This window comes from Neopelma chrysocephalum, unplaced genomic scaffold (genome assembly GCF_003984885.1).
Source record: "Neopelma chrysocephalum unplaced genomic scaffold, ASM398488v2 Primary Assembly neopelma1_123, whole genome shotgun sequence".
NCBI lineage: Eukaryota > Metazoa > Chordata > Aves > Passeriformes > Pipridae > Neopelma > Neopelma chrysocephalum.
The window spans coordinates 1,793,447-1,814,869 of NW_020897785.1; the positions used below are offsets into that span (position 1 = coordinate 1,793,447).

Sequence of the window (21,423 nt, forward strand, 5' to 3'; positions counted from 1 at the left end):
ACCTGTTTTTTTATAACAGACTCAAATATACCCTGAAAGGTGAAAATATTTAAGTAATAGGATTCCTGCTCCTTGATATTTTCCTTTTCTCCTTCAGGGGTTAACTCCCAGATATTTTAGGTGCCAGACTGAGCGCAGAACATCTTAAAATAGCCTGGCAGATGCACATGTACACAAAGCCTTCCCAGATGCACTTTATTTTAGTGACTTCAGGAGCAATGACTGCCGTTTCTCTGCTCTGATTTTGCAGATCGCGGTCGTGGCTGTGATGTGCAAACCACACCGGTGCCCACACATCAACTTCACGGGCAACATCTGTGTGTGAGTACCAGAGCAGAGGTGTGCCCTGTGCTGGCACTGCTGGGGCACCTCCAGGGCTGGGGGCAGCTCTGGGACACTCCCAACAAGGGAGACATGGAGGGGCTGGAGCATGTCCAGGGAAGGGAACGGAGCTGGGGAAGGGGCTGGAGCAGCAGGAGAGGCTGAGGGAGCTGGGGGGGCTCAGCCTGGAGAAAAGAGGGGTCAGGGGGACCTTTTCCCTCTCCACAACTCCCTGACAGGAGGGTGGAGCTGGGGGGGGGGGGTCGGGCTCTGCTCCCAGGGAACAAGGGACAGGAGGAGAGGGAACAGCCTCCAGCTGTGCCAGGGGAGGCTCAGGTTGGATATTGGGAACAATTCCTACATGGAAAGGGTTGTCAGGCACTGTCACAGCTGCCCAGGGCAGGGATGGAGTCCCATCCCTGGAGGGGTTTAAAATCCCTGTGGATGTGGCCCTTGGGAACATGGCTCAGGGGTGGCCTTGGCAGTGCTGGGGGAACAGTTGGGACTCCATGATCTTGGAGTCCTTTTCCCACCTTAACCATTCTATGATTCCATGACCCAAGAGGACAGTTTTCCAGTATTTCTGTCTAAATCCAGCATTTCAGGAGCCTTCTTTTGGGGATGAGCTTCCTTTCTGCACAGCTGCCAAGTTGCAGGTCGCTGATTCCTGCACATCACGCTAAAAAATTCTGCTTATTTTCAGCTTTTCTTCAAGGAACAAACCTTTTCCACGGGCCAAACCCAACACACCCCAGTAGATTTACAGTTTCACGAGTACAGTGAGCAGGAGAATGTATTAATTAATATAAATAAGTTGTTTCACTGCTCTAGGGCGTGCAGGGGTGGTTGTGTGTGTCGCTGGGGCACACAGAGAGATTGGAGAGGAATTACAGGAAAGCAACAGAGCTGAGAAATTTGGGAGAAATCTGGGAATTTTGGAAGACCGGTGAGGTGAGAGCCACCTGAGGAGGAACAGGTGGGACAGTCTGGCTCTGCCTGGCTCTGGAATGAGGGAAGGAAAGCACAGATGGAAGGAAAGGCCTCCAGCTGCCAAGAGCTCCTGGCATCGAGGGAGCAGCTCCGAGTTTTATCAGAGTCGAGAAACACAGGCTGGGTTTTCCTCGAGGTGTCTCACCCCTGCTTGACTTTGGGCACCTATCCGTGCTCTTCCTAAGCCAATTAGCTCCTCTACTCCAAAACATTCCTTCTCTTCCCACCTCGTCATTCCCAAAACACCAGAGCATTGCCTGACACAGAGTGAGCTGGTTTCGGAGCTGTTCCGGGTGATGCCGTGTGGGAAGTGTCTTCCCTTGCACTGCACAACTTTTGCCAGCCAATTAATTTGGGGCAGTAATCCGGTAATTAATTAGGTAATGATGGCAGAGATGACTTGGCTTGAGTTTGCAGGGCAGGCAGGGAGGAAAATCATCAATTATCCTGGGAAGCAAACGGGCCTGATTTGAGAGGTGGTGTCTGTGCAGTTGGGATCTGCCCCGTAAGTAACAATTCCCTGGCTGCTCTTTTACCTTTCCTACCGGAGCTGGAGCAGGAGGAGTTGCCAACCCTCCTGTCTGAGATCATCCTTGAGCACTTAGAATGCTGTGTTTGTTAAATATCACGTTCCTAAGCTCAGAAAACAAATGTAGATGAGCTTCCTCACCATCAAGATGTTTAAATTCTATAAATTCCTGGAGAATTAGGTTGTGTAAGGGGGTGATGTCTCTATTTTACATCTTTCCACACCAAAGAAAAAAATCATATTTTTCCATCAAACATGGTTATGTTCTTCATGGAAGGGTGGAAAATACTGGAATTGTTAATGGTTGTAAAATTAGAGGGTTTTTTGGCAAAAAACCCCTCTAATTTTACAGCAGCATGGCTGCTCCCTAAAATAAAGCCACGTTCCAGAATCCCTCTAATTAGGGGAGAGTTTTTTTACAGCACATTTTGCTTCTGGAAAGTCTTACCAGGTTGTTTGAGGTGGGTGTAGCCATTTGACAGGTCTGAACTGGTTTTTGACATCCCATTCCCATTAAAATTGGATGGAACAACTGTTTTTGCACTGTGCACTTGGTGTTTGTAAACATGGAAAGGCTCAGTTCCCCTCAGCATTCCTGGATATCATGGAATCCCAGAATGGTTTGGGTTGGAAGGGACTGTAAAGCTCAGCCAGTTCCAACTGCAACACCTCCCACTATCTCAGGTTGCTCCAAGGGAATCCAACCTGGCCTTGGACACTTCCAGGGATCCAGAGGCAGCCACAGCTTCTCTGGGAATTCCAGCCCAGCCCCTCCCCACCCTCCCAACCAAACAACTCCTTCCCAATCTCCCACCTCTCCCTGCCCTCTGGCACTGGGAAGCCATTCCCTGTGTCCTGTCCCTCCAACCCTTGTCCCCAGTCCCTCTCCAGCTCTCCTGGAGCCCCTTTAGGCTCTGGAAGGGGCTCTGAGGTCTCTGGTTCTAAACCCAGCCTGGAGCCATCCCAACCTGGAGCATTCTCCAACTCAGTGGAATCACAGGATCCCAGACTGGTTTGGGTGGGAAGGGACCATAAACCTCATCCAGTTCCATGGGCAGAAACACCTCCCACTATCCCAGATTGCTCCAGCCTGGCCTTGGACACTTCCAGGGATCCAGAGGCAGCCACAGCTTCTCTGGGAATTCCCTCCCAGACCCTCAACACCCTCCCAGCCAAACAACTCCTTCCCAATCTCCCACCTCTCCCTGCCCTCTGGCAGTGGGAAGCCATTCCCTGTGTCCTGTCCCTCCAGCCCTTGTCCCGAGTCCCTCTCCAGCTCTCCTGGAGGTTCTCTCATTGGAATTGTTTGAGTTTGATCCCTTTTTTCTCTCCTTTTACATTGGCAGATACTGCCCAGGTGGACCCGACTCGGATTTTGAATATTCCACACAGTCTTACACTGGATATGAGGTACTGCTTTGGTCTGCTGGAAGGCATTCCCAACATTCCCAACACTCCATAAACCTGGCTTGGGGTTAGGCTGCTCTTTATGCCTACAAACACACCCAAAATTGCAAGGATAAAAACCAAAACCAGCCTTTATAAACTTTGAAATCTAAAGCAGCACAACTGTAGGAGTGGAAATTCTGCTCAATCCCTGTAAATAATGAGTAAAATGAGTAAAAATTGTGCCTTCACATGGGAATATTTTAACATGAAGCATCAAACACTTCCCTAGGGATGTGGAGAGCTTTTGGGATGTCTCTTCTCAAAGATGGGCAGGACACAGCCCTGAGCTCCCAGTCCTAACTGGGATTGCTCTCAGTCCTGCCCAACCTGCAGGATTGGATTAAAAAGAGTATAAATTTTGGAAAAAAAGCTTATTTTTTAGCTGTTGATGCCTCTGAAATTACATTCATTCCCTTTTTGTCTCTCTGTCTGCACTGATATCCCACTAAATATATATATACATTTTCAAAATAATGCCCTCCTGTTGTCTGGAGGAAGTTTAACAGCAGCTGATCCTGGGGCTAAATTATCGTGGCTGGTTTTAACAATAAAAAGCTGTAGCAGGGAAGTAAAGCAGCCAAATGGGATAAAATACAAACTGGATTAATTTGATAAACACTGATGCAGCATCCTTTTAGTAGGGATTTTGTTATTATCCACTTCTCAGGGACTGGAAACTTGTCCCATTAAGCAGGAAAATCCTGGGAATATGTAACTGCTTTATGATTCATGGGGGTTTTTTTGGCTGTGGTATTAATTTCTTTAATCATTTTTTTAGTAAAACCAGCATGTGGGAGTTGTGCATGATTAAGAGTCCTCATCCCTTAGAGCTTTGAATAGAACAGATAGGAAATACCAGGAAAATCCAGGATACACAAGATCCTTGAAAACCTTCTTGGAGTATTATTAATAGGCTTCCATCAGCTAGTAATTGAAAAAGTAAGTTATTAGGGATTTTAATTGAAGGAATACATTTAATTTAAAGAATATTCCAGTCCAGACTGAGCTCTAGAGGGTGTTGCTTGGGTGAGTTGTGCAAGTGAAAAGGTAATAAAAGGAACGGGAGGGAAAAAGTGCCTCGAAAAACACTTTGTGGTTTTTGTCATACTTTTGAGAGTCACTGCAGAGATTCTTTAGCTGTTGCAGTGCACTAAAAATTGAAAAAATTATCATGTTCATTTTAGGTCTTGTTGCCATTCAGGACAAAAATGTGTTTTGTTGGATTGTTTTTTTTCAAATATAAGGAGCCAGATTCGTATTTCCAGTCGGATGGGCTCTGTGTGAGTTTGAAGGTCAGTTAGGATTTGGAGGCTGGAGGAGCATCTGTTTCAATGCTAAAAAGTTGTCCTTTTGGTCTTTTTGGTCTTTTTCACTGCTTTTAAAAAAAAAAAAAAGTTCACAAAGTGCACCTCCTTGTGTTTTCCAGCCCACATCCATGAGGGCCATCCGGGCTCGCTACGATCCCTATCTCCAGACCCGGCACAGAGTGGAACAGGTACATTTTTTTTTGGAAATTCCTTGTGGTTGTGATGAAAATAATGACTTTTATTTCATTGCCTGGAAGAAGGGCTGTGTGGTCAGCAGCTCTGAGTTCTAATCCTGCCTGACCTGATCCCCGTGGAAAAATTCATTGTAGACCTTTTAATAATGACTTTTGAACCTCTTATAAGATCTTGTACAACACCTGATTATTAATAGGAGATCCTGTTGATCCTATTCCAGCAAAATTCTACTGAACCTCTCTGGCAGTTCCTAATTCTTGGGAATTACCTTGGGAATTTAGTACTCAAATAGTGGCTTTCCTACCAAAATTAATTTACTGGAGTCTTCTCTGGAGAATCAGAGGATCTGAAGAGTTTCTCAGTCCTGTTCTGGTTTTCTGGTTTTTTTTCATGGAAAAATCTCCATGGATTCACTGGGGTCCTTTTCTCTCTCAAATTTACAAGGAGAGTTGGTTCTGCAGGGATTGAGGCAAATGCAAGGATTTTTTTTTTTTCCTTCTGGCCGTGTCTAAACTGGTTTCAAACTGGGCCCAGTTTAACTCCACCAGCTCAAATCATTCTGCTTTGCCAGGAAAATCCCCTGCGCTGGGCTCGATATCTGCACTGCCTTCTTGCAGCAGAAAAATAACTTTTGAGGGTTGTTTTTTGTTCTTTAGAAGGTTTACAAGAAATCTAGACAGAAATATCAGTGGTTTGTCATCCACAAAAGACACAACAAGGAAAAACGCGGCGTGAGAAAATCTGGGCTCACAGAGGAGTCTTTTATACAAACAAAACAGCAATTTTTCCATGATACCTTTAATTTTCTAGCTGAAGCAGTTGGGCCACAGCGTGGATAAAGTGGAGTTTATTGTGATGGGTGGAACCTTCATGGCTTTGCCTGAGGAATACAGAGATTATTTCATCAGAAACCTTCACGACGCCCTGTCGGGTCACACTTCCAACAACGTGGCGGAGGCCGTCAGGTAAGAACCTGGTTTTTCCTTCAGGGAGTTGTTTCAGATTGGTGTAAGAGCAGAAAACACTGAAGAGAATTTTATTTTTTTTAAGGGAATGTTTGTCCAAATATGATTTCAGGCACAGAATATTTATAGCCCTGCAGAAGACAGACCCCCCCCCCTCGGTCTCTCTACCCCCTCACGGGGGAATCGCTGAACTCCTTCTAATTCCTTGGCATTCCTTGTGGGCTTGTGCCTTTTCTGCCTCATCACCTTGCTGGGGAGTTGTGACGAATGCCATTGCCATGGGATTTATTTCCTGGAGCTGGGAAGGGGAGAGCTGCTCCTGCCTTTTGAGGGAGGCCAGACGTCAGCTCCCGTAAGGAATGACTCACCCCGGAGAGCGTCAGCGCTCCGAGCTCCGAGCCCCTTGCAGTCTCAAATGCAGCATTTTGGAGTGACAGGGAGATGCTCTTCCCGTTTTACAGCTGCTGAGAAACTGAAACTCGGAGGCTGCTTTGTTTGTGTGCATCCCCATCGTGAAATACAGAACTTTTCAGTGCATTTCTGAGGAGAAAAAGGAGGGATTTGGTGGTTTGGAACTGTTAAAACTCGGGGAGAATCCCCCACTTTGCTGCCTTGTCGTTGTTCAGTGCAGTGGGTTTGCCTTGGTACCATTATCCACAAGAAAAAAAAAGTGATTTTAGAACTGAGCAGGACCAGTGCTTCATGTCTGCCTTTGTGTTTTAAAGCTGTAACAATTCGGTTTTCCTCTGGAGGGCAGCAAACGCTTCTGCTGGTTCTCTTCGGTTTTTTCCTCTTGTCACTCAGAAGACCAAACAAAAAAGTGCTCTGCTGCTCTTCCCGGGTGGATTTTCCCGAGATAAAACAACAAGTTGGGAAAAGAATTGCTTTTCCTTTGCTCTGGTGGCCTGGCTGTGAGCACTGAAGGACACACACAGGGAGAGGGATGTGGTGGCTGCAGGTCATCTGCCCGAATTAATGCTGTGATTCAGGAGGAGGTGGTTAGCCCATATTTTATTTTTTTTTTCCCTGCTGCAGGTGTCCAGCTAATTTTCTTGGGCCTAAAATAATTTTTTGAGCAGCCTGGCCTTTGCTCTGCAGATTAATAAGGGGACTGTTTACGCCACAGACCGTGTGACCGGGGAGTTTGAAGTGCTGCAAACCCAAAGTGACTCTGAAGTCAGAGCACACGGGAGTGTGACAAAACCTGCCCCTGACAACGTGTGGGCTCTTGCAGCAGATAAATAAAGGCTTATATTTTTAACATAAAACTCAACTTTAAGTGCTCGGTAAATGGAGTTACGTGGGAGTTACTCAAGTTACACTTCCCAAATATTCCAGAGGCGAGAAAATGGGCTTCAAATGAATCAGCCCTTCTTGAGTTTAGCTCTTTTACTGTGTCGCTGCAGCATTGTTTTGAGATTGTCAATGACACTTGAAATAAGCAGTCAGGGTTGGATTTATTTCTCTGTGTGTGTGAGGATTCATCTCCCTCACTCCTTCCATCAGCAGAGGCCATGAGGGATGAGGGATAGGGACAGAATTTTACAGGTTTTATGTCGTGCATTCTGCAGCAGCCTGGGATCTGGGCTCTCTCATCCCTTATTTTTAGTGGGATTCTGGGAGCCTGGAGGTTTTTCAACCTCGTGCAAATCCTTATTTAACTTTAGATGTTGTGACAGAACCCCGGAATCCCAGAATGGTTTGGGTTGGAAGGGAACTTGAAGCTCATCTCGTTCCAGGGGCAGGGACACCTCCCGCTATCCCAGGCTGCTCAGAGCCCAAATCCACCTAACTCTGACCACAGTTTTTGCCTTTTTGTCCGTTATTTTTTCCCCTTTTGGCCAGTAATTTCTTTTCCTTGTCCTAAACTCGGGCTCTGCTCCGTGTCCAAGGCTGTCTTTCCGGTGACAGCGGCACACTGACCTGCAGGGTCTGAACTGAGCAGCTCTGAAGGGACTCATCAATCTGACATCCTCCTCTTGACGTAATTCTCAATTTTCTTCTTATAATACTTTGTCTTGGTCAGCCCACTGTGGCTTCTGGTCCCAGTTAATCTGATAAAAAGGATGTGATTCCGTGCGGTTCCAACCAGAGCCGGTCGTGGAGGTCGATCCTGTTCCTCACCAGGAACGGGCACTGCGAGTCTGGATAAAGAAATAAATCCTCAGACTGTGGCAGCCCTTGGACTCCAGCTGATATTTTGAGTTGTCCTCAGTTTTTCTTGCAGATAAATACATGAATTCACCAGCAAAAAGTGGGATTTTTGAAAGGATAATCAGGGAAAATTCGAGGCTTTCCTAGAGACTGTCGTGAGTGAAGGAAGGAAATGAATTCCCTGAGAAAGTGCTGCTGGTCTTTAATATTTCTGCAGCACCTCCCTCGTGGGGTAATAAACATTTAAGTGTATTCAGACAGAAGTCTTTGCTTGGGGTGCTTTGGTTTGCCTGAGAAATAAGTTGGCCCAGGAACAAGTGAAGAATTGCGGAGCCGGAGGGGATCTTTGTTTTGGAGAGGGTTTGCAACATGACTGAGAAGTTTTAATTTTCCTCAGCTGAGAGCGCCACTTAGGAGATTTCTGGGCCCTTCTGGATGCCTGTCAAGCCAGGTTGTGGACTTGCTGATAAGCTTCCCTTCTTCTTCAGGAGGAGCTTTGCAATTACCGCTAAAGAATCACCGTGAGACACCTTTTTTTTCCCCCTCCCGCACGCCGGAGAAATCCATCTTTCTCCGGGAGCTGCTCCCATCAGGCGGAAGCATCGGCTTGATTGCAGCTGCCTGGGCTGAGGACAATCAGGCAGGGAGGTGTAAAAAGGCACATGGGAGTGGGAAATTTGCTGCTCCCCAGCAGTTCGCTCCTCTCACCTGACCCGTGAGTCACTGGAGGCGCCGGGCACACGGAGCTGCCACCGTGACTCACGCTCGGCTCCCCGGGGCTGAGCACCTGCCGGAGCCTGGAGCTGACTGGTAATGAGGGAACGAGCCCCAAGGAGAGCTTGGATGTGCTGGGAAAGGTGGGTGGCAGAAAGGTCCCTCCAGGACGTGCGTCCCTGCAGCTCCTCGGGCTGCGACATCAAGCCTTTGGTGGAGATCTCTGGAGCCAGGCTGGGAGAGCTGGGGGGGTTCACCTGGAGAGGAGGAGGATCCAGAGAGACCTTGGAGCCCCTTCCAGTGCCTAAAGGGGCTCCAGGAGAGCTGGAGAGGGACTTGGGACAAGGGCTGGAGGGACAGGACACAGGGAATGGCTTCAAACTCAAATAAAGTAGGTTTAAATTAAAGATTAGGTGGCTGGGAGAGTGGGGAGGCCCTGGCACAGCTTTCCCAGAGAAACTGTGGCTGCCCCTGGATCCCTGGAAGTGTCCGAGGCCAGGTTGGACAGGGCTTGGAGCCACCTGGGATAGTGGAAGGTGTCCCTGCTCACAGCAGGGGTTGGAACAGGATGAGTGTTAAGGTCCCTTCCCACTCAAACAATTCCATGGTTTCTGTGATTTCAGTCCTTAAAAATGCATCTAAATTATTTTCGATTTTTTAACAGCCTGATGAGTTGTCTGATGTTTGATTAAGTTGGATGTGGCAAAGTAAGAAGGAGATAACGTTGTTGGAACCTCCTGTTGTGTGATTCCAGTCACTTCCATGCCTGATATTCCTGTGCCAATATTCAGGTGCACAGCAAACTATTTCCCTAAAATTTCCCTAATCCAAAACTGGATGGGCTTTCCATCCACCCAAACCTTTCCTGGTGGGGAGGGAAGTTTCCTTTAGATCCCCCAAAAGCCATCTTGATTTTTTTGGGAAGTGGGGAGATCCAGCTACTTCAGAGCTCTGCTGGAAGAGAAGACACAGGATTTGTAAAACCTGGGTTATTGTGTGCCCAGTTTAGGACCTCTTGGCCCCTGGAGGAACAAACCCAAACCCTGAGCACTGGCGGTGCCAGCAGGGGTTGGTTTGGGATGTGGAGCTCCTGAGGCCTTTTGAAACCCAACTGGGAATCACTTTTCTTGAACTGTTGGAATTTGCCCAAATAAGGTTTGAGGTCTTTTATGGAGGTTTCTACAGGGAAAAATTGCTTTTTATTTTTACAGCTGGGGCTGTAATTTAACCAAAATTTAGCCTGTTGGCTCGACTTTTAGGACACAGCCCCTCAGTGAAGTTATGTGGGGTCACAAGTGAGCACCTTGTGCCTTTCCCTGGCTCCCTGCCTGCATTTCAGACACGTGTGACGAGGAAATCTCCAGGAAAGGGGTCACAGCAACCCTGTTTTACCTTGTGATTACAAGGACCAATGCCCTAAATCCAGGGGCTCCATTGACACGTGGCTGCTTGTTCCACTGATGTCCCTTAATTGTGTTTTCTGAGGACTCGTTGTGACTCCAGCAAAAATAACCCGGCTTTGACTCAGCCTCTGCAGTGAGTCACTGCTGGGGACACCGGAGAGGGCACTGCTCTCCTCCCATCTGTGCCCAGCTCCGGGCCCTCAGTTCAGGAAGGACATGGAGGGGCTGGAGCAGGTCCAGGGAAGAGCAACAAGGCTGGGAAGGGACTGGAGCACAATTCCCGTGAGGAGAGGCTGAGGGAGCTGGGGGGGCTCAGCCCAGAGAGGAGGAGGCTCAGGGGAGACCTCATCCCTCTGCACAACTCCCTGCCAGGAGGGGGGAGCCAGGTGGGATCGGGCTCTGCTTCCAGGAACCAGCAGTAGGACAAGAGGGCTCGGCCTCCAGCTGTGCCAGGGGAGGGTCAGGTTGGATATTAGGAAGGAATTGTTTCCAGAGAGAGTGATCAGCCTATGGAATGGGCTGCCCAGGGGAGGGGATGGAGTCACTTCCCGGGGGGTGTTTAAGGACAGACTGGATGTGTCATCAGTGCCATGGGCTGGGAACCATGGTGGGGTTGGATCCAGGGTTGGACTCGATGATCTCGGAGCTCTTTTCCAACCTGGCTGATTCTGGAATTCTATGATTCTATGATTCCATGATTCTATGATCCCATGATTCTATGATCCCATGATTCTATGATCTACCTGGACCCTCTGCTTGAGGCCACCCCTTCCAGAGCAGGCAGCCAAACATCCCCATCCCCCCTTCGGCTGCCGGAGCTCCCCCTGTGCCAGATTAACAGAGTCTGGGCGGGAGAGCGATTTTTGGGAAGGCAAATTCCTTCCCTGCCTGTGGGAAGTTGACCTGCTACACGTTGCCAGGGTTTGATGGTCACATCTCACCCCTGGACGTGCCCTAACGAGGAGGTGCAGTGACAGGGAGGCTCTTGAAGCCCTTCCAGCTCCAGCTTTAATTGGCGGCTTACGCTCCGATTCCAGCGGGAATTTGGGCAGCGCAGGGATGTGGGAGCTCTCTGGTTCCACATCCCCTCCCATGTCCACAGCAGGTCCTGGCAAGGAAGGGAGGGAATAGCAGGAGGCAGCAACATTGCAAATTGCTGTGGCTGAATCCATGAGAGCTCATCTGTCAAATCCCTCCGGACATCTGGCCGGGATGAGATTCCTCCGTGCCAGGCAGGAGATAACTGGCTCTTGTTTTAGTGCCAGATCTTTTACAGCAGAGATTCTGCCTCAAATTCCCTTTTGTTCCCAGAAATTTGGAGCCCAGCTCCTAATGGGCTGGAAAAGCAGGTTTTCTTTGTTTCTGGCTTTGGATGGGACTCGTCGGCGGTGCGGGAGCCACGTGGGGAAGGCCTGGCACAGATTGTGGATCCTCATCCCTGGAAGTGTCCAAGGCCAGGTTGGACGGGGCTTGGAGCAAACTGGGATAGTGGGAGGTGTCCCTGCCCATGGCAGGGGTGGAACGGGTTGAGCTTTAGGGTCCTTTACCACCCAAACCATTCCATGATTCCATGATAAAGGAGAATCAGGTTAGAATCCATTTAGAGGGATTTTTATGGAAGTCAGGGATGGAAAAGGCAGGAAAGGGGAAGGGAGACCCTGCCCTGAGTCCCAAGATTCCCAGGGAACCTCCTTGTTCCCTGAACTCCTTCCCAGAGAGGAGTTGGGCTGTGGATGGATCCAATGTCAGGCTCTGGATCCAGGCTGGGAGAGCTGGGAATGTCCAGGCTGGAGAAGAGAAGGATTCAGGGAGAGCTTGGAGCCCCTTCCAGAGCCTAAAGGGGCTCCAGGAGATCTGGAGAGGGACTGGGGGCAAGGGCCTGGAGAGACAGGACACAGGGAATGACTTCCCACTGCCAGAGGGCAGGGAGAGATGGGAGATTGGGAAGGAATTGTTGTCTGTGAGGGTGTTGAGGATCTGGTCTAGAATTCCCAGAGAAGCTGTGTCTGCCCCTGGATCCCTGGGAGTGTCCAAGGCCAGGTTGGACAGGGCTTGAAGCAACCTGGGCTAGTGGAAGGTGTCCCTGCCCACGGCAGGGGTTGGAACTGGATGATCTTTAAAATCCCTTCCCACCCAAACCATTCCATGTTTGCCATTAAAACCTGTTTATTGCCGAGTGTTTATCCCTAAATGCCTCCAGTACAGATAAGCCTTGGCAGAATTTGAGGAAATTTAGCCCTTTGTTGCCATCCCATTACTTCTGCTTTGCTGCTTTTTTGCCGAGACCCAACTTTGAACTGCTGTGACTTCTGTTATTTGGGGAGATATCTCAGTGAAAGTCATTTCAGCAGATCCTAATCTCCTTATGGTTCATCCTTTTTTCCTCCTGCAGTTCCGGAATGGGATTTTTTTTTCTTCCAGTTATCTGTCCTGTTACTCTTTTCTCCTGCGTGTGAAATAATTGGGTTTAAACACAAGCTGGGGAAGGTGGGGGTGAGGAAACCATTCCTACACATTTCTGGGCGTTCGATAGCAGTGACTTCAGGTTTTCTGGGGCAGAGCTGGAACCAAATGTCTTCTCCCCCCCCCAAGGATTACAAGGTGTCAGTGTTTATTCCCATCAGGAGCTGGAGCTACACCGAATTGAACAATATTTATAAATGATCCCAATCCGTGTTTTATGACGAGCTGGTGGAAAAGCTGCTGGTCTTGGCGGTCATGACATTGTCAGAGCTAAATAATGAATTTCGCTGCCTCTTTCCCTGCCACATTTGCAGCAAATTGCTGCTGACCACCTGCCAAGGGGAATTCTGCTCTCCCCTTCGCCGCTCCGCCGCCGTGCCGGGGGTAATTTGGCAGGAATAACAAGTTCTCCGGTGACCTGAACGCCGGAGCGTTAATGGTGGGGTGGGATCCGAGCCGTCAGCCGGGATCGGGAAGCGGACGCGGAGCTTCGCTCGTCCTCGCTCACCTGTTCGTACAAACATGACACAGTTCCGAAAGGAACGTCCCAAATTAAGTGTGCTGTGCATAAATAAGCTTTCTGGGTTCATTTCCCTGCCATTTATACTGTCCTGTGGATCACAGGTGAATCTGATTTTCCAAGCTCAACCCTCAGTGATTTCCTTGAGCTCCGTGAGGACGCGGCCGATCCTAGACCGACATTCCCATACCTTGGAGAACCAGCGTGGGATCCACGCTCTCCCCTTTTTTTTTTTCCTTCAGCAGAGATTGCTCTGCAGCCCAAATTGAAATGAGCCTGGTGAGAGAGTGAGCTGTGTTTTATGGTTCCCTCAGCTGTGCTGTGCTTGGCTCATTGCTGGTGTAAGGCTCAGCTCCTCTGCCTTTCAGCAGCGCTAAATTAATTCAAAAGAAAACTCATTTTCTGGCGGCGTGGTGGGCGCAACAGGCATGGAAAAAGGGGAAAAAAAATGAAAAGGCAGGTTTAATTTTCGTTCTTTTGTCAGGGAGTGGTTTTCCTGGCGCTTTTGGGAACGCTGTGCCAGGCAGAGCAGGGGCTGCTTGCCCATGAAATCCGTCTCTGTGGCAGCAGATGTGCTCTGGGAGTCGGTGCCTCCTCGTGACCCAGAGCTTTGGGAAGCTGGATCCTCAAAAAACTGGCAGAGCTGGAGAGGTGGGGAGTGTTTGTGCAGCCTTGATTTGCCCACCCTGTGTCTGGGCCTTGGGTTGTACAATTACCTCCTTTTTTTCCCCCCTTTTTCTCCAAGACCTTTGCCCGGTTCAGCTCCCGAGATAGTTTCTGTGCTGCTCTAAGAATTCTGATTTTAGTGGGAAGGACCTTTGTTCCTTGGATATAAATAACATTCCCCTTTCCTCTGGCAGCTCTGAGGTGAGGTGTGGGTTCAGCTTGTGGGTTAAGAGAGCTCAGCTCTGATGTGTCTGTGTGAGCTGGGTGCCTGATGGGATGAAATCCATGGAGAGGGATCCAGCTCATGCTGGGTCTGTGTCTCTCTGACTAAGCCCAGCTCAATGTGGGTCTTTGCATCCATGATCTGATCCCACACTAAGAGTCCTGGCTCTGTTGTGGGCTGGGACAGGAGGTGTTTCCTTCTTCATCCCTGACTCCTTGAGCTTGTGCCGGTTCTTATTGCAGCACAGCTTTGTGCAAGATGCTCCTGTTTCTCCCAGTGTTGGGTTTTGGTTCCATTCTCCTTTCCAGATCACAGAATCGTGGAATAATTAAATTTGGAAAGGACCTTTAGGATCATCCAGTCCAACCATCAACCAGCACCACCACCGTGTTCACCACTGACCCGTGTCTCCAAGTGCCACATCCACACCTTTTTTGAACATTTCCAGGGATGGAGACTCCACCCCTGCCCTGGGAAGTTCATTCCAGTGCCTGACCGCCCTTTCCATGAAGGAATTGTTCCCAATATCCAACCTGAACCTCCCCTGGCACAGCTGGAGGCCGTCTCCCCTTGTCCCGTCCCTTGTTCCCTGGGAGCAGAGCCTGACTCCTCCTGGCTTCCCCCTCCTGTCAGGGAGTTGTGGGGTGGGAAAAGGTTCCTCCTGATCCCTCTTTTCTCCAGGCTGAGCACCCCCCCGGCTCCCTCAGCCACTCCTGCTGCTCCAGCCCCTTCCCACCTCTGTTCCCTTCCCTGGACATGCCCTAGCCCTCCATATGTCTCTTGTCTGAGGGGCCCAGAGCTGCCCCAGGGTTCATGTTGTGCCATTCACAGGGGGTTGGAGCCGTGACGAAGAACATTTGACTTCACCCCATTCCAGGAACCTGCTCCTTGGATCCAGCCCATCCTCCCTGGAGCTGCCAGGGGTGTCTGTGCTTAGGGAGGATCCCGTTTTAAGCTACTAAAATCTGAAATAATTTCCCAAACAGTGAGTCAACCACCACTACAAGTTGAGTGGGATCCCAGAATCTCAGCACAGTTTAGATTGGGAGGGACCTTAAAGCTTATCCTGTTCCATGGGCAGGGACACCTGCCCCTATCCCAGGTTGCTCCGAGCCTCGGGCAGGGATGAGCAGCTGTTGGCACCTTGGAGCTCTGACAGGCAGCAAACAGAGCTGGGCAAGTGGCACCATCAGTTCCTGGAGCTCCTGCAGGAAACCTGAACATGTGTTTTTCCACCTGTGGAGAAAACAAACCCCTGTGATTTTGAGCCCCTTTTTCAGGAGTGAGGATGTCACAGCTTGAGGGGGAATGTGGATCTGCTGGAAGGCAGGAGGGCTCTACAGAGGGACCTGCACAGGCTGGATCCAGGGGCTGATTCCAATGGGATGAGGTTCCACAAGGCCAAGGGCCGGGTCCTGCCCTTTGGCCACAACAACCCCCGGCAGCTCCAGGCTGGCACAGAGGGGCTGGAGAGCAGCCAGGCAGGAAGGGAGCTGGGAGTTGGGATGACCGGGAAGCTGAACAGGAGCCAGAGTGTGCCCAGGGGGCCAAGAGGGCCGATGGATCCTGGCCTGGATCGGGATCAGTGTGGCAGCAGGAGCAGGGCAGGGATTGTGCCCCTGTGAGGCCACCCCTGGAGTGCTGTGTCCAGCTCTGGGCCCTCAGCTCAGGAAGGACATGGAGGGGCTGGAGCAGGTGCAGAGAAGAGCAGCGAGGCTGGGAAGGGACTGGAGCACAATTCCCGTGAGGAGAGGCTGAGGGAGCTGGGGGGGCTCAGCCTGGAGAGGAGGAGGCTCAGGGGAGACCTCATCCCTCTGCACAACTCCCTGCCAGGAGGGGGGAGCCGGGTGGGATCGGGCTCTTCTCCCAGGCAGCAATCAGTGAGGCAAGAGGGCTCGGCCTCCAGCTGTGCCAGGGAAAGTTTAGGTTGGATATTCAGAAGGAATTCTTTCCAGAGAGAGTAATCAGCCCTTGGAATGGGCTGCCCAGGGAAGTGGTGGATTCTCTTTCCCTGGGGGTGTTTAAGGCCAGACTGGATGTGGCATCAGTGCCATGGGCTGGGAACCACGGCGGGGTTGGATCAAGGGTTGGACTTGCTGATCTCAGAGGTCCTTTCCAACCCAGCTGATTCCATGATGACAGCTGAATTCTATGAGCTTTACTGGAATTGCCTTGGCAGGAGAACCAACTCAGTTAAACCACAGCTTTGCCCCGGCACTTTGGGCTGATGGCTGCTCTTTATTAGATCTCCTTATAATTTTATTGCTGCAATTCCCTTGTTTCTTCAAAGCAGCAAGTCAGGCTGTTTTCCTTTCCTCGAGTTAAATGGTTTTATCTGCGAGTCGGATGGGGATGAGCCAGATCCTGCTTAATAAGTGCATGAAGGAACTGCAAAGCTGGACACTGTGCAGCAAGACTTTTTGAGTTTTCAGAGCTGTTTCCCTCAATATCAGCTAAGGAGTGGTTCTTACTGAGAATATGCGACTTTCCTTAGGCCACAGTGAGCCAATATCGGGCCGGGAACTGTGAAATTGGAGCTCTGTTTTTTCCAAGGATGTGTCAGTCTCCCTTGATTTTGTCTCTCTCATCAAATGGAGCCGGAAAAACTCGAGTTTCGGTCTAGATTTAATAAAAGAGAGGCTGTCGTGCCTTTTCTCTCCCCGTTTTAGGCGTAAGGATTTTTTTCCCCTCCGCGCCTCCGACTCCGGATCGACAATTCCCCGGTAAACTGCCTCTGTAATTATGACCCAATGGTTGATCGTATCGATTTGGCAGCAGACAGGGGAAATTGTTGCTCTTTTCGAGTTTTCCTGAAGTAATTGCACGGCAAAGCTGCGAGGAAATCGAGGGCAGATCTTGGGCATCTCCTCCTGGAAGTTTTATTCCGGCCTTTGTTCCGCTGTCTGGAGCGGGGTGATGAGCTGATGCTCTCGGGTGACACAGTTTGTTGTCCCTGGGATGTATTATCTGCTTCCTTACACTTGGATAAAGAAAGAAGGGGATGGGGGAGTAAAACCTGCCCTCTGGGAAGAGCTGAGATCGATTTCCTGGCAGAGGTGGAATTTAACTAAAGGTCAGATAAAATTGTGCTGGAATCCACAGAAGGAACAGCTGAAATGGGGCTAAAAGCTGCTTTTTCCTTTTTTGGGTTTTATGTTGCTTGGTGAAGCAAAGAGACTCTGTTCAGTGTTAGTCCTGGATTCCTGGAGAGAAATTCCTCCTTGGATTGCTCTTCTCTGAGGGTGGTGAGGCCCTGGCACTGATTGCCCAGAGAATTTGTGGCTGCCCCCGGATCCCTGGAAGTGTCCAAGGCCAGGTTGGAGCAACCTGAGATAGTGAGAGGTGTCGGAGTTGGAATGAGATGAGCTTTAAGGTCCCTTCCCACCCAAACCAGTCTGGGATTCTGTCATTCCACGGAGCTGGATGGTGCTACTGGCTGGGATGGCTCCAGGCTGAGGTTCTCAGCAGACTATCCCTGTGGAATGTGGCTCCAAGGGGTCAAAGGGAAACACTGAGCTCCAGGGAGACCTTGGAGCCCCTTCCAGAGCCTAAAGGGGCTCCAGGAGAGCTGGAGAGGGACTTGGGACAAGGGCTGGAGGGACAGGACACAGGGAATTCCCATTGCCAGAGGGCAGGGAGAGATGGGAGATTGGGAAGGAATTCTTCCCTGTGAGAGTGATGAAGGGCTAGGATTGAATTCCCAGAGAAGCTGTGGCTACCCCTGGATCCCTGGAAGTGTCCAAAGCCACGTTGGAGCAGCCTGGGATTGTGAGAGATGTCGGGGTTAGAACTGGATGATGTTCAAGGTCCCTTCCAAAACAAACCATCCTGGGATTCTGTGATTCTCCTTGGGGCTGATAACCCTCTCCCATGGGATTTTTCCCTACTTCAGTGTGGGTTTGGTGGCCTGGGAGGGCTGAAGTAGGAAAAAATCCTGTGGGAGAGGGTTTAGGGGTGGACTTGGCAGTGCTGGGGGAACGGTTGGACTTGATGATCTGAGAGGGCTTTTCCCACCCGAGCAAGGTCATGATTCCATGATTTTAAGGAGGAGAGGAGCTGTAGTTTGGCCAGAGCTTCACAGCACCTTCAAACTTCCCTCGTCTGAACCTCTTCTTCCTTCTTTGTCCCTTCATCACGTCCTTCAGCACGACATTCCCGGCTCCTTTCCTTTAGTTGTCATTGTCAAATGCAATTAGTGGTAATTAAAGGAGACAGAAAGTCCATAAGAGTGTCCTGGAAGCAAGGGCAGGAGTTTGGGAATGGTTGGTTGAGCGTATGGGGCGACCATCCTGTCCTTCCATCCTCCATCCCTTTGCCTTTGGCTGCACAAGACCCAGAGCTGGAATAACCAGGATGGTGTGGAATGACCAGGATGGTGTGGAATGACCAGGAAGATGTGGAATGACCAGGAAGGTGTGGAATGACCGGGAAGGTGTGGAATGACCAGGATGGTGTGGAATGACCAGGAAGGTGTGGAATGACCAGGAAGGTGTGGAACGACCAGGAAGGTGTGGAATGACCAGGATGGTGTGGAATGACCAGTAAGGTGTGGAATGACCAGGACGGTGTATTTCACTATCTATATCTTCCACAGAAGATGAATAATTGGGGTTTTTTTTACTGCCATTCATTTATTAATCCGAAATTTAAAGTATCTGGCTCATGGAGAAGGGAATTGTGTGCACTCCTCATGGACAGGCTGAACCCGGGACGTTTTCCAGCCACTTCACTCCCTTTTTTCCTTCGGAAATCTTGGCAAAGCCTGTGTTTTGCTGACGTGTTGTATTTACTAGGATAAGTTTTTTGCTTTCTTTAGCTGCCAAAAACCCCAAAGCACCTCCCTCTTCATGCAGATCGAGGTTCTCGTTCCCATCAAGCTCGATTCCATCGGATGGAAGATGGATTCCTGTCCTCTGGCTGCCTGCAATGGGCTGCTCCCAACGACACATTGTGTGGTTTTCCTCTGAAGCAAAGTTTGACAAACACGTGGAGCTTTGCCTGGATTTCTAAAAACCACGATGTGGGAATAATTGCATTCAGAAATAATGGAAAGGTATTAGGAAAAGGAATTAGTGATCAATTAATGCAGCGGAGGGAAGTCGTTAGAGGTGTGTCCCAGAGGAACCTGTGCTGGAACAGGTTGTTTTGACCCACAGCCAAGGGGCAGGAGGAAATCAGTGTAGATAGAAAGCCATGCACATGAGATTTTTCCTTGTTTTCCTGCACAACAACGGGCTCCAGGCTGGCTGATGCCGCTCAGGAATCAGATTTTTAAAGTTCCAGTTGATAACTGTGAGAAAAACACAGGCTGGATGCTCGATATTAGTTAAAAAACCAGCTCAGGGTGAGGAATTCTAATGAAGGGAACGGGGAGCAAAGTGGGAAATGGTGCTGTGCTGCTGCATCCTTCGGCAGTGCCTTCACAGCTGGAACCTGGGCTCGGCTCTTCCTTTAAAAATAAAAGGGAAGGGAGGAGGAAAATGATGCTGGAGATCCAGGGAGAAGATATTTGAGAGATTTATGAATAGGGAGATATAGAATAATAGAGATTTGTGGAGTCCTGGGTGGATTAAAAAAAAAGGATAAATGTTGATTTGTGCCACAGGAAGGAGGGGTTGTCAGGTGAAGTGGGAATTAAAAACGAAGGAATCGCTTTTGTGCAGTTCCTTGTTGGGTGACCAAACTCATCCATAGGAAAAATATCCAGTGAGAGCTGCCAAGGCACCTCCCAGGGAGTCCCTGGAGAGGAAAATCCCACTGCTCTGGTCTAAGCATCAGCACCAGCCACGGGGGGGATGGAATATTGGGATAAACAGACCTTTGGACTTGTCTTGGACAACATTCGTGATCCTGGAGCTTTCAGATCCCTTGTTCCACCTCCAGCTCAGTTTTTATGGGCACTCCAGTTCCAATCTGAAGGTGATGAATCATGAAATCATGGAATATCCTGAGCTGGAAAGGGACCCACAGATCCAGTTCCATGCTTGGGTCTCCCTGAGCTTCAGTGTGAGGATGTTGGGACCTCATCTTGCTGCTTCTGTGGTGGGAAAAATGCAAATCCTTTGGTGTCCAAGACTATAATTAGGCTCTGCTCACTGGGCCAGGTTTAAGAAGGGCAGAGGGAGGAGGAGACAAGCCCTGTTTTGTCCAAATTACCCTTGTTTTAGCTTCCCCCCCCAAACCTTCCGTTTTTACGGAGGCAGGTTAAAAAAAGAAGGTTGCAACTCGTTTTTCTTGCTTGAAATATTTCACTCCAGCACATGTTCGCTCGTCCTGGTGTTTGCACTTACATCTTGCTGATAATTTGTAGCTGGGGAAATAAAAAAAAACAGTTCCCTGTGTTGCCTTTGCCTTGAACTTGATGGATGGGAGCTCGGGAAAACGAGCTGACGCTGTTAGAAGGTCTTGTCAGGGCTTTCTGTTCAGTGGTCCTGGGTTGGTTTGTTTTTTTTTAACTTCCTGAGCTAAGACAGACTTTTGAGGACCTGCCTGGATGTGCTCTGGGAGCAGGCAGTGATTATGGCTTTGGGGGATAATTGTGGATCTCAGGCTGGCAGGAATGGCAGGATCCCTCCGGCAACGCTCCGGCCTCCTCGCCCAGAGGTCCTCTGTCAGCGCTGGGAGTGATATCAAACGATTTAAAATGAGATAAAATGAGATAAAAATAAACCCAACCAACCCTCCCACCCCGACCAACGTCATTGCCTCCTTGTCATTTGTAGTGGGTTGACCCTGGGTGGGTGGTAGGTCCCCACTAAAGCCACTCTCTCACTCCCCTCTGCAACTGGACAAAGGAGAGGAAAAAAAGCCAGGAAAGGATTCATGAGTCGGGATAAGAGCTGGGAGAGGTCAGTGACTGATCACCTTCACGGGCAAAACTCAATCCAAGTGGGGATAGTACTTAAATTTATTACTAACAAGATCAGAGCCAAAGAGTGAGAAGTAAAATAATCTTAAAAACACCTTCCTTCCTTCCATGTTCTTCCTCCTCCCCCCCAGTGGTGCAGGGGGACGGGAATGGGGATCACGGGCAGTTGTTGTTTCTGCTGCTGCTCAGGGAGAGGAGTTGAAGTCCTTCTCTTGCTCCCGTGGGGTCCCTCCCACGGGAGACAGTCCTGGATGGAGCTCTCCAGTGTGAGCCCATCCCATGGGAGACAGTCCTGGATGGACCTCTCTGGTGTGAGCCCATCCCATGGGAGACAATCCTGGATGGAGCTCTCCAGTGTGAGTCCATCCCACAGGAGACAGTCCTGGATGGACCTCCATGGTGTGAGTCCATCCCACGGGAGACAGTCCTGGATGGACCTCCACAGTGTGAGTCCATCCCACGGGAGACAGTCCTGGACGACAGTCCTGGATGGAGCTCTCTGGTGTGAGTCCATCCCACAGGAGACAGTCCTGGATGGACCTCCACGGTGTGAGTCCATCCCACGGGAGACAGTCCTGGACGACAGTCCTGGATGGACCTCACGGTGTGAGCCCATCCCATGAAAGACAGTCCTGGATGGAGCTCTCTGGTGTGAG

General features: G+C 49.9%; 1 protein-coding gene and 1 long non-coding RNA gene across 2 annotated transcripts in view; both read left to right on the top strand.

Moving 5' to 3' along the window:
• Window positions 1-21,423, top strand: part of ELP3 (elongator acetyltransferase complex subunit 3) — a 98,043-nt gene that overhangs the window by 11,210 nt on the left and 65,410 nt on the right. Inside the window, exons 4-7 of the mRNA XM_027697768.1 lie at window positions 251-321; window positions 3,187-3,250; window positions 4,716-4,784; window positions 5,602-5,756. Of these exons, the coding sequence (XP_027553569.1) occupies window positions 251-321; window positions 3,187-3,250; window positions 4,716-4,784; window positions 5,602-5,756 (359 nt within the window). The remainder of the gene's footprint in view (window positions 1-250; window positions 322-3,186; window positions 3,251-4,715; window positions 4,785-5,601; window positions 5,757-21,423) is intronic.
• The window catches only part of LOC113974557, a 15,671-nt gene continuing 12,093 nt past the window's right edge, over window positions 17,846-21,423 (top strand). Inside the window, exons 1-2 of the long non-coding RNA XR_003536575.1 lie at window positions 17,846-18,466; window positions 20,622-20,624. This is a non-coding gene — a long non-coding RNA (uncharacterized LOC113974557). The remainder of the gene's footprint in view (window positions 18,467-20,621; window positions 20,625-21,423) is intronic.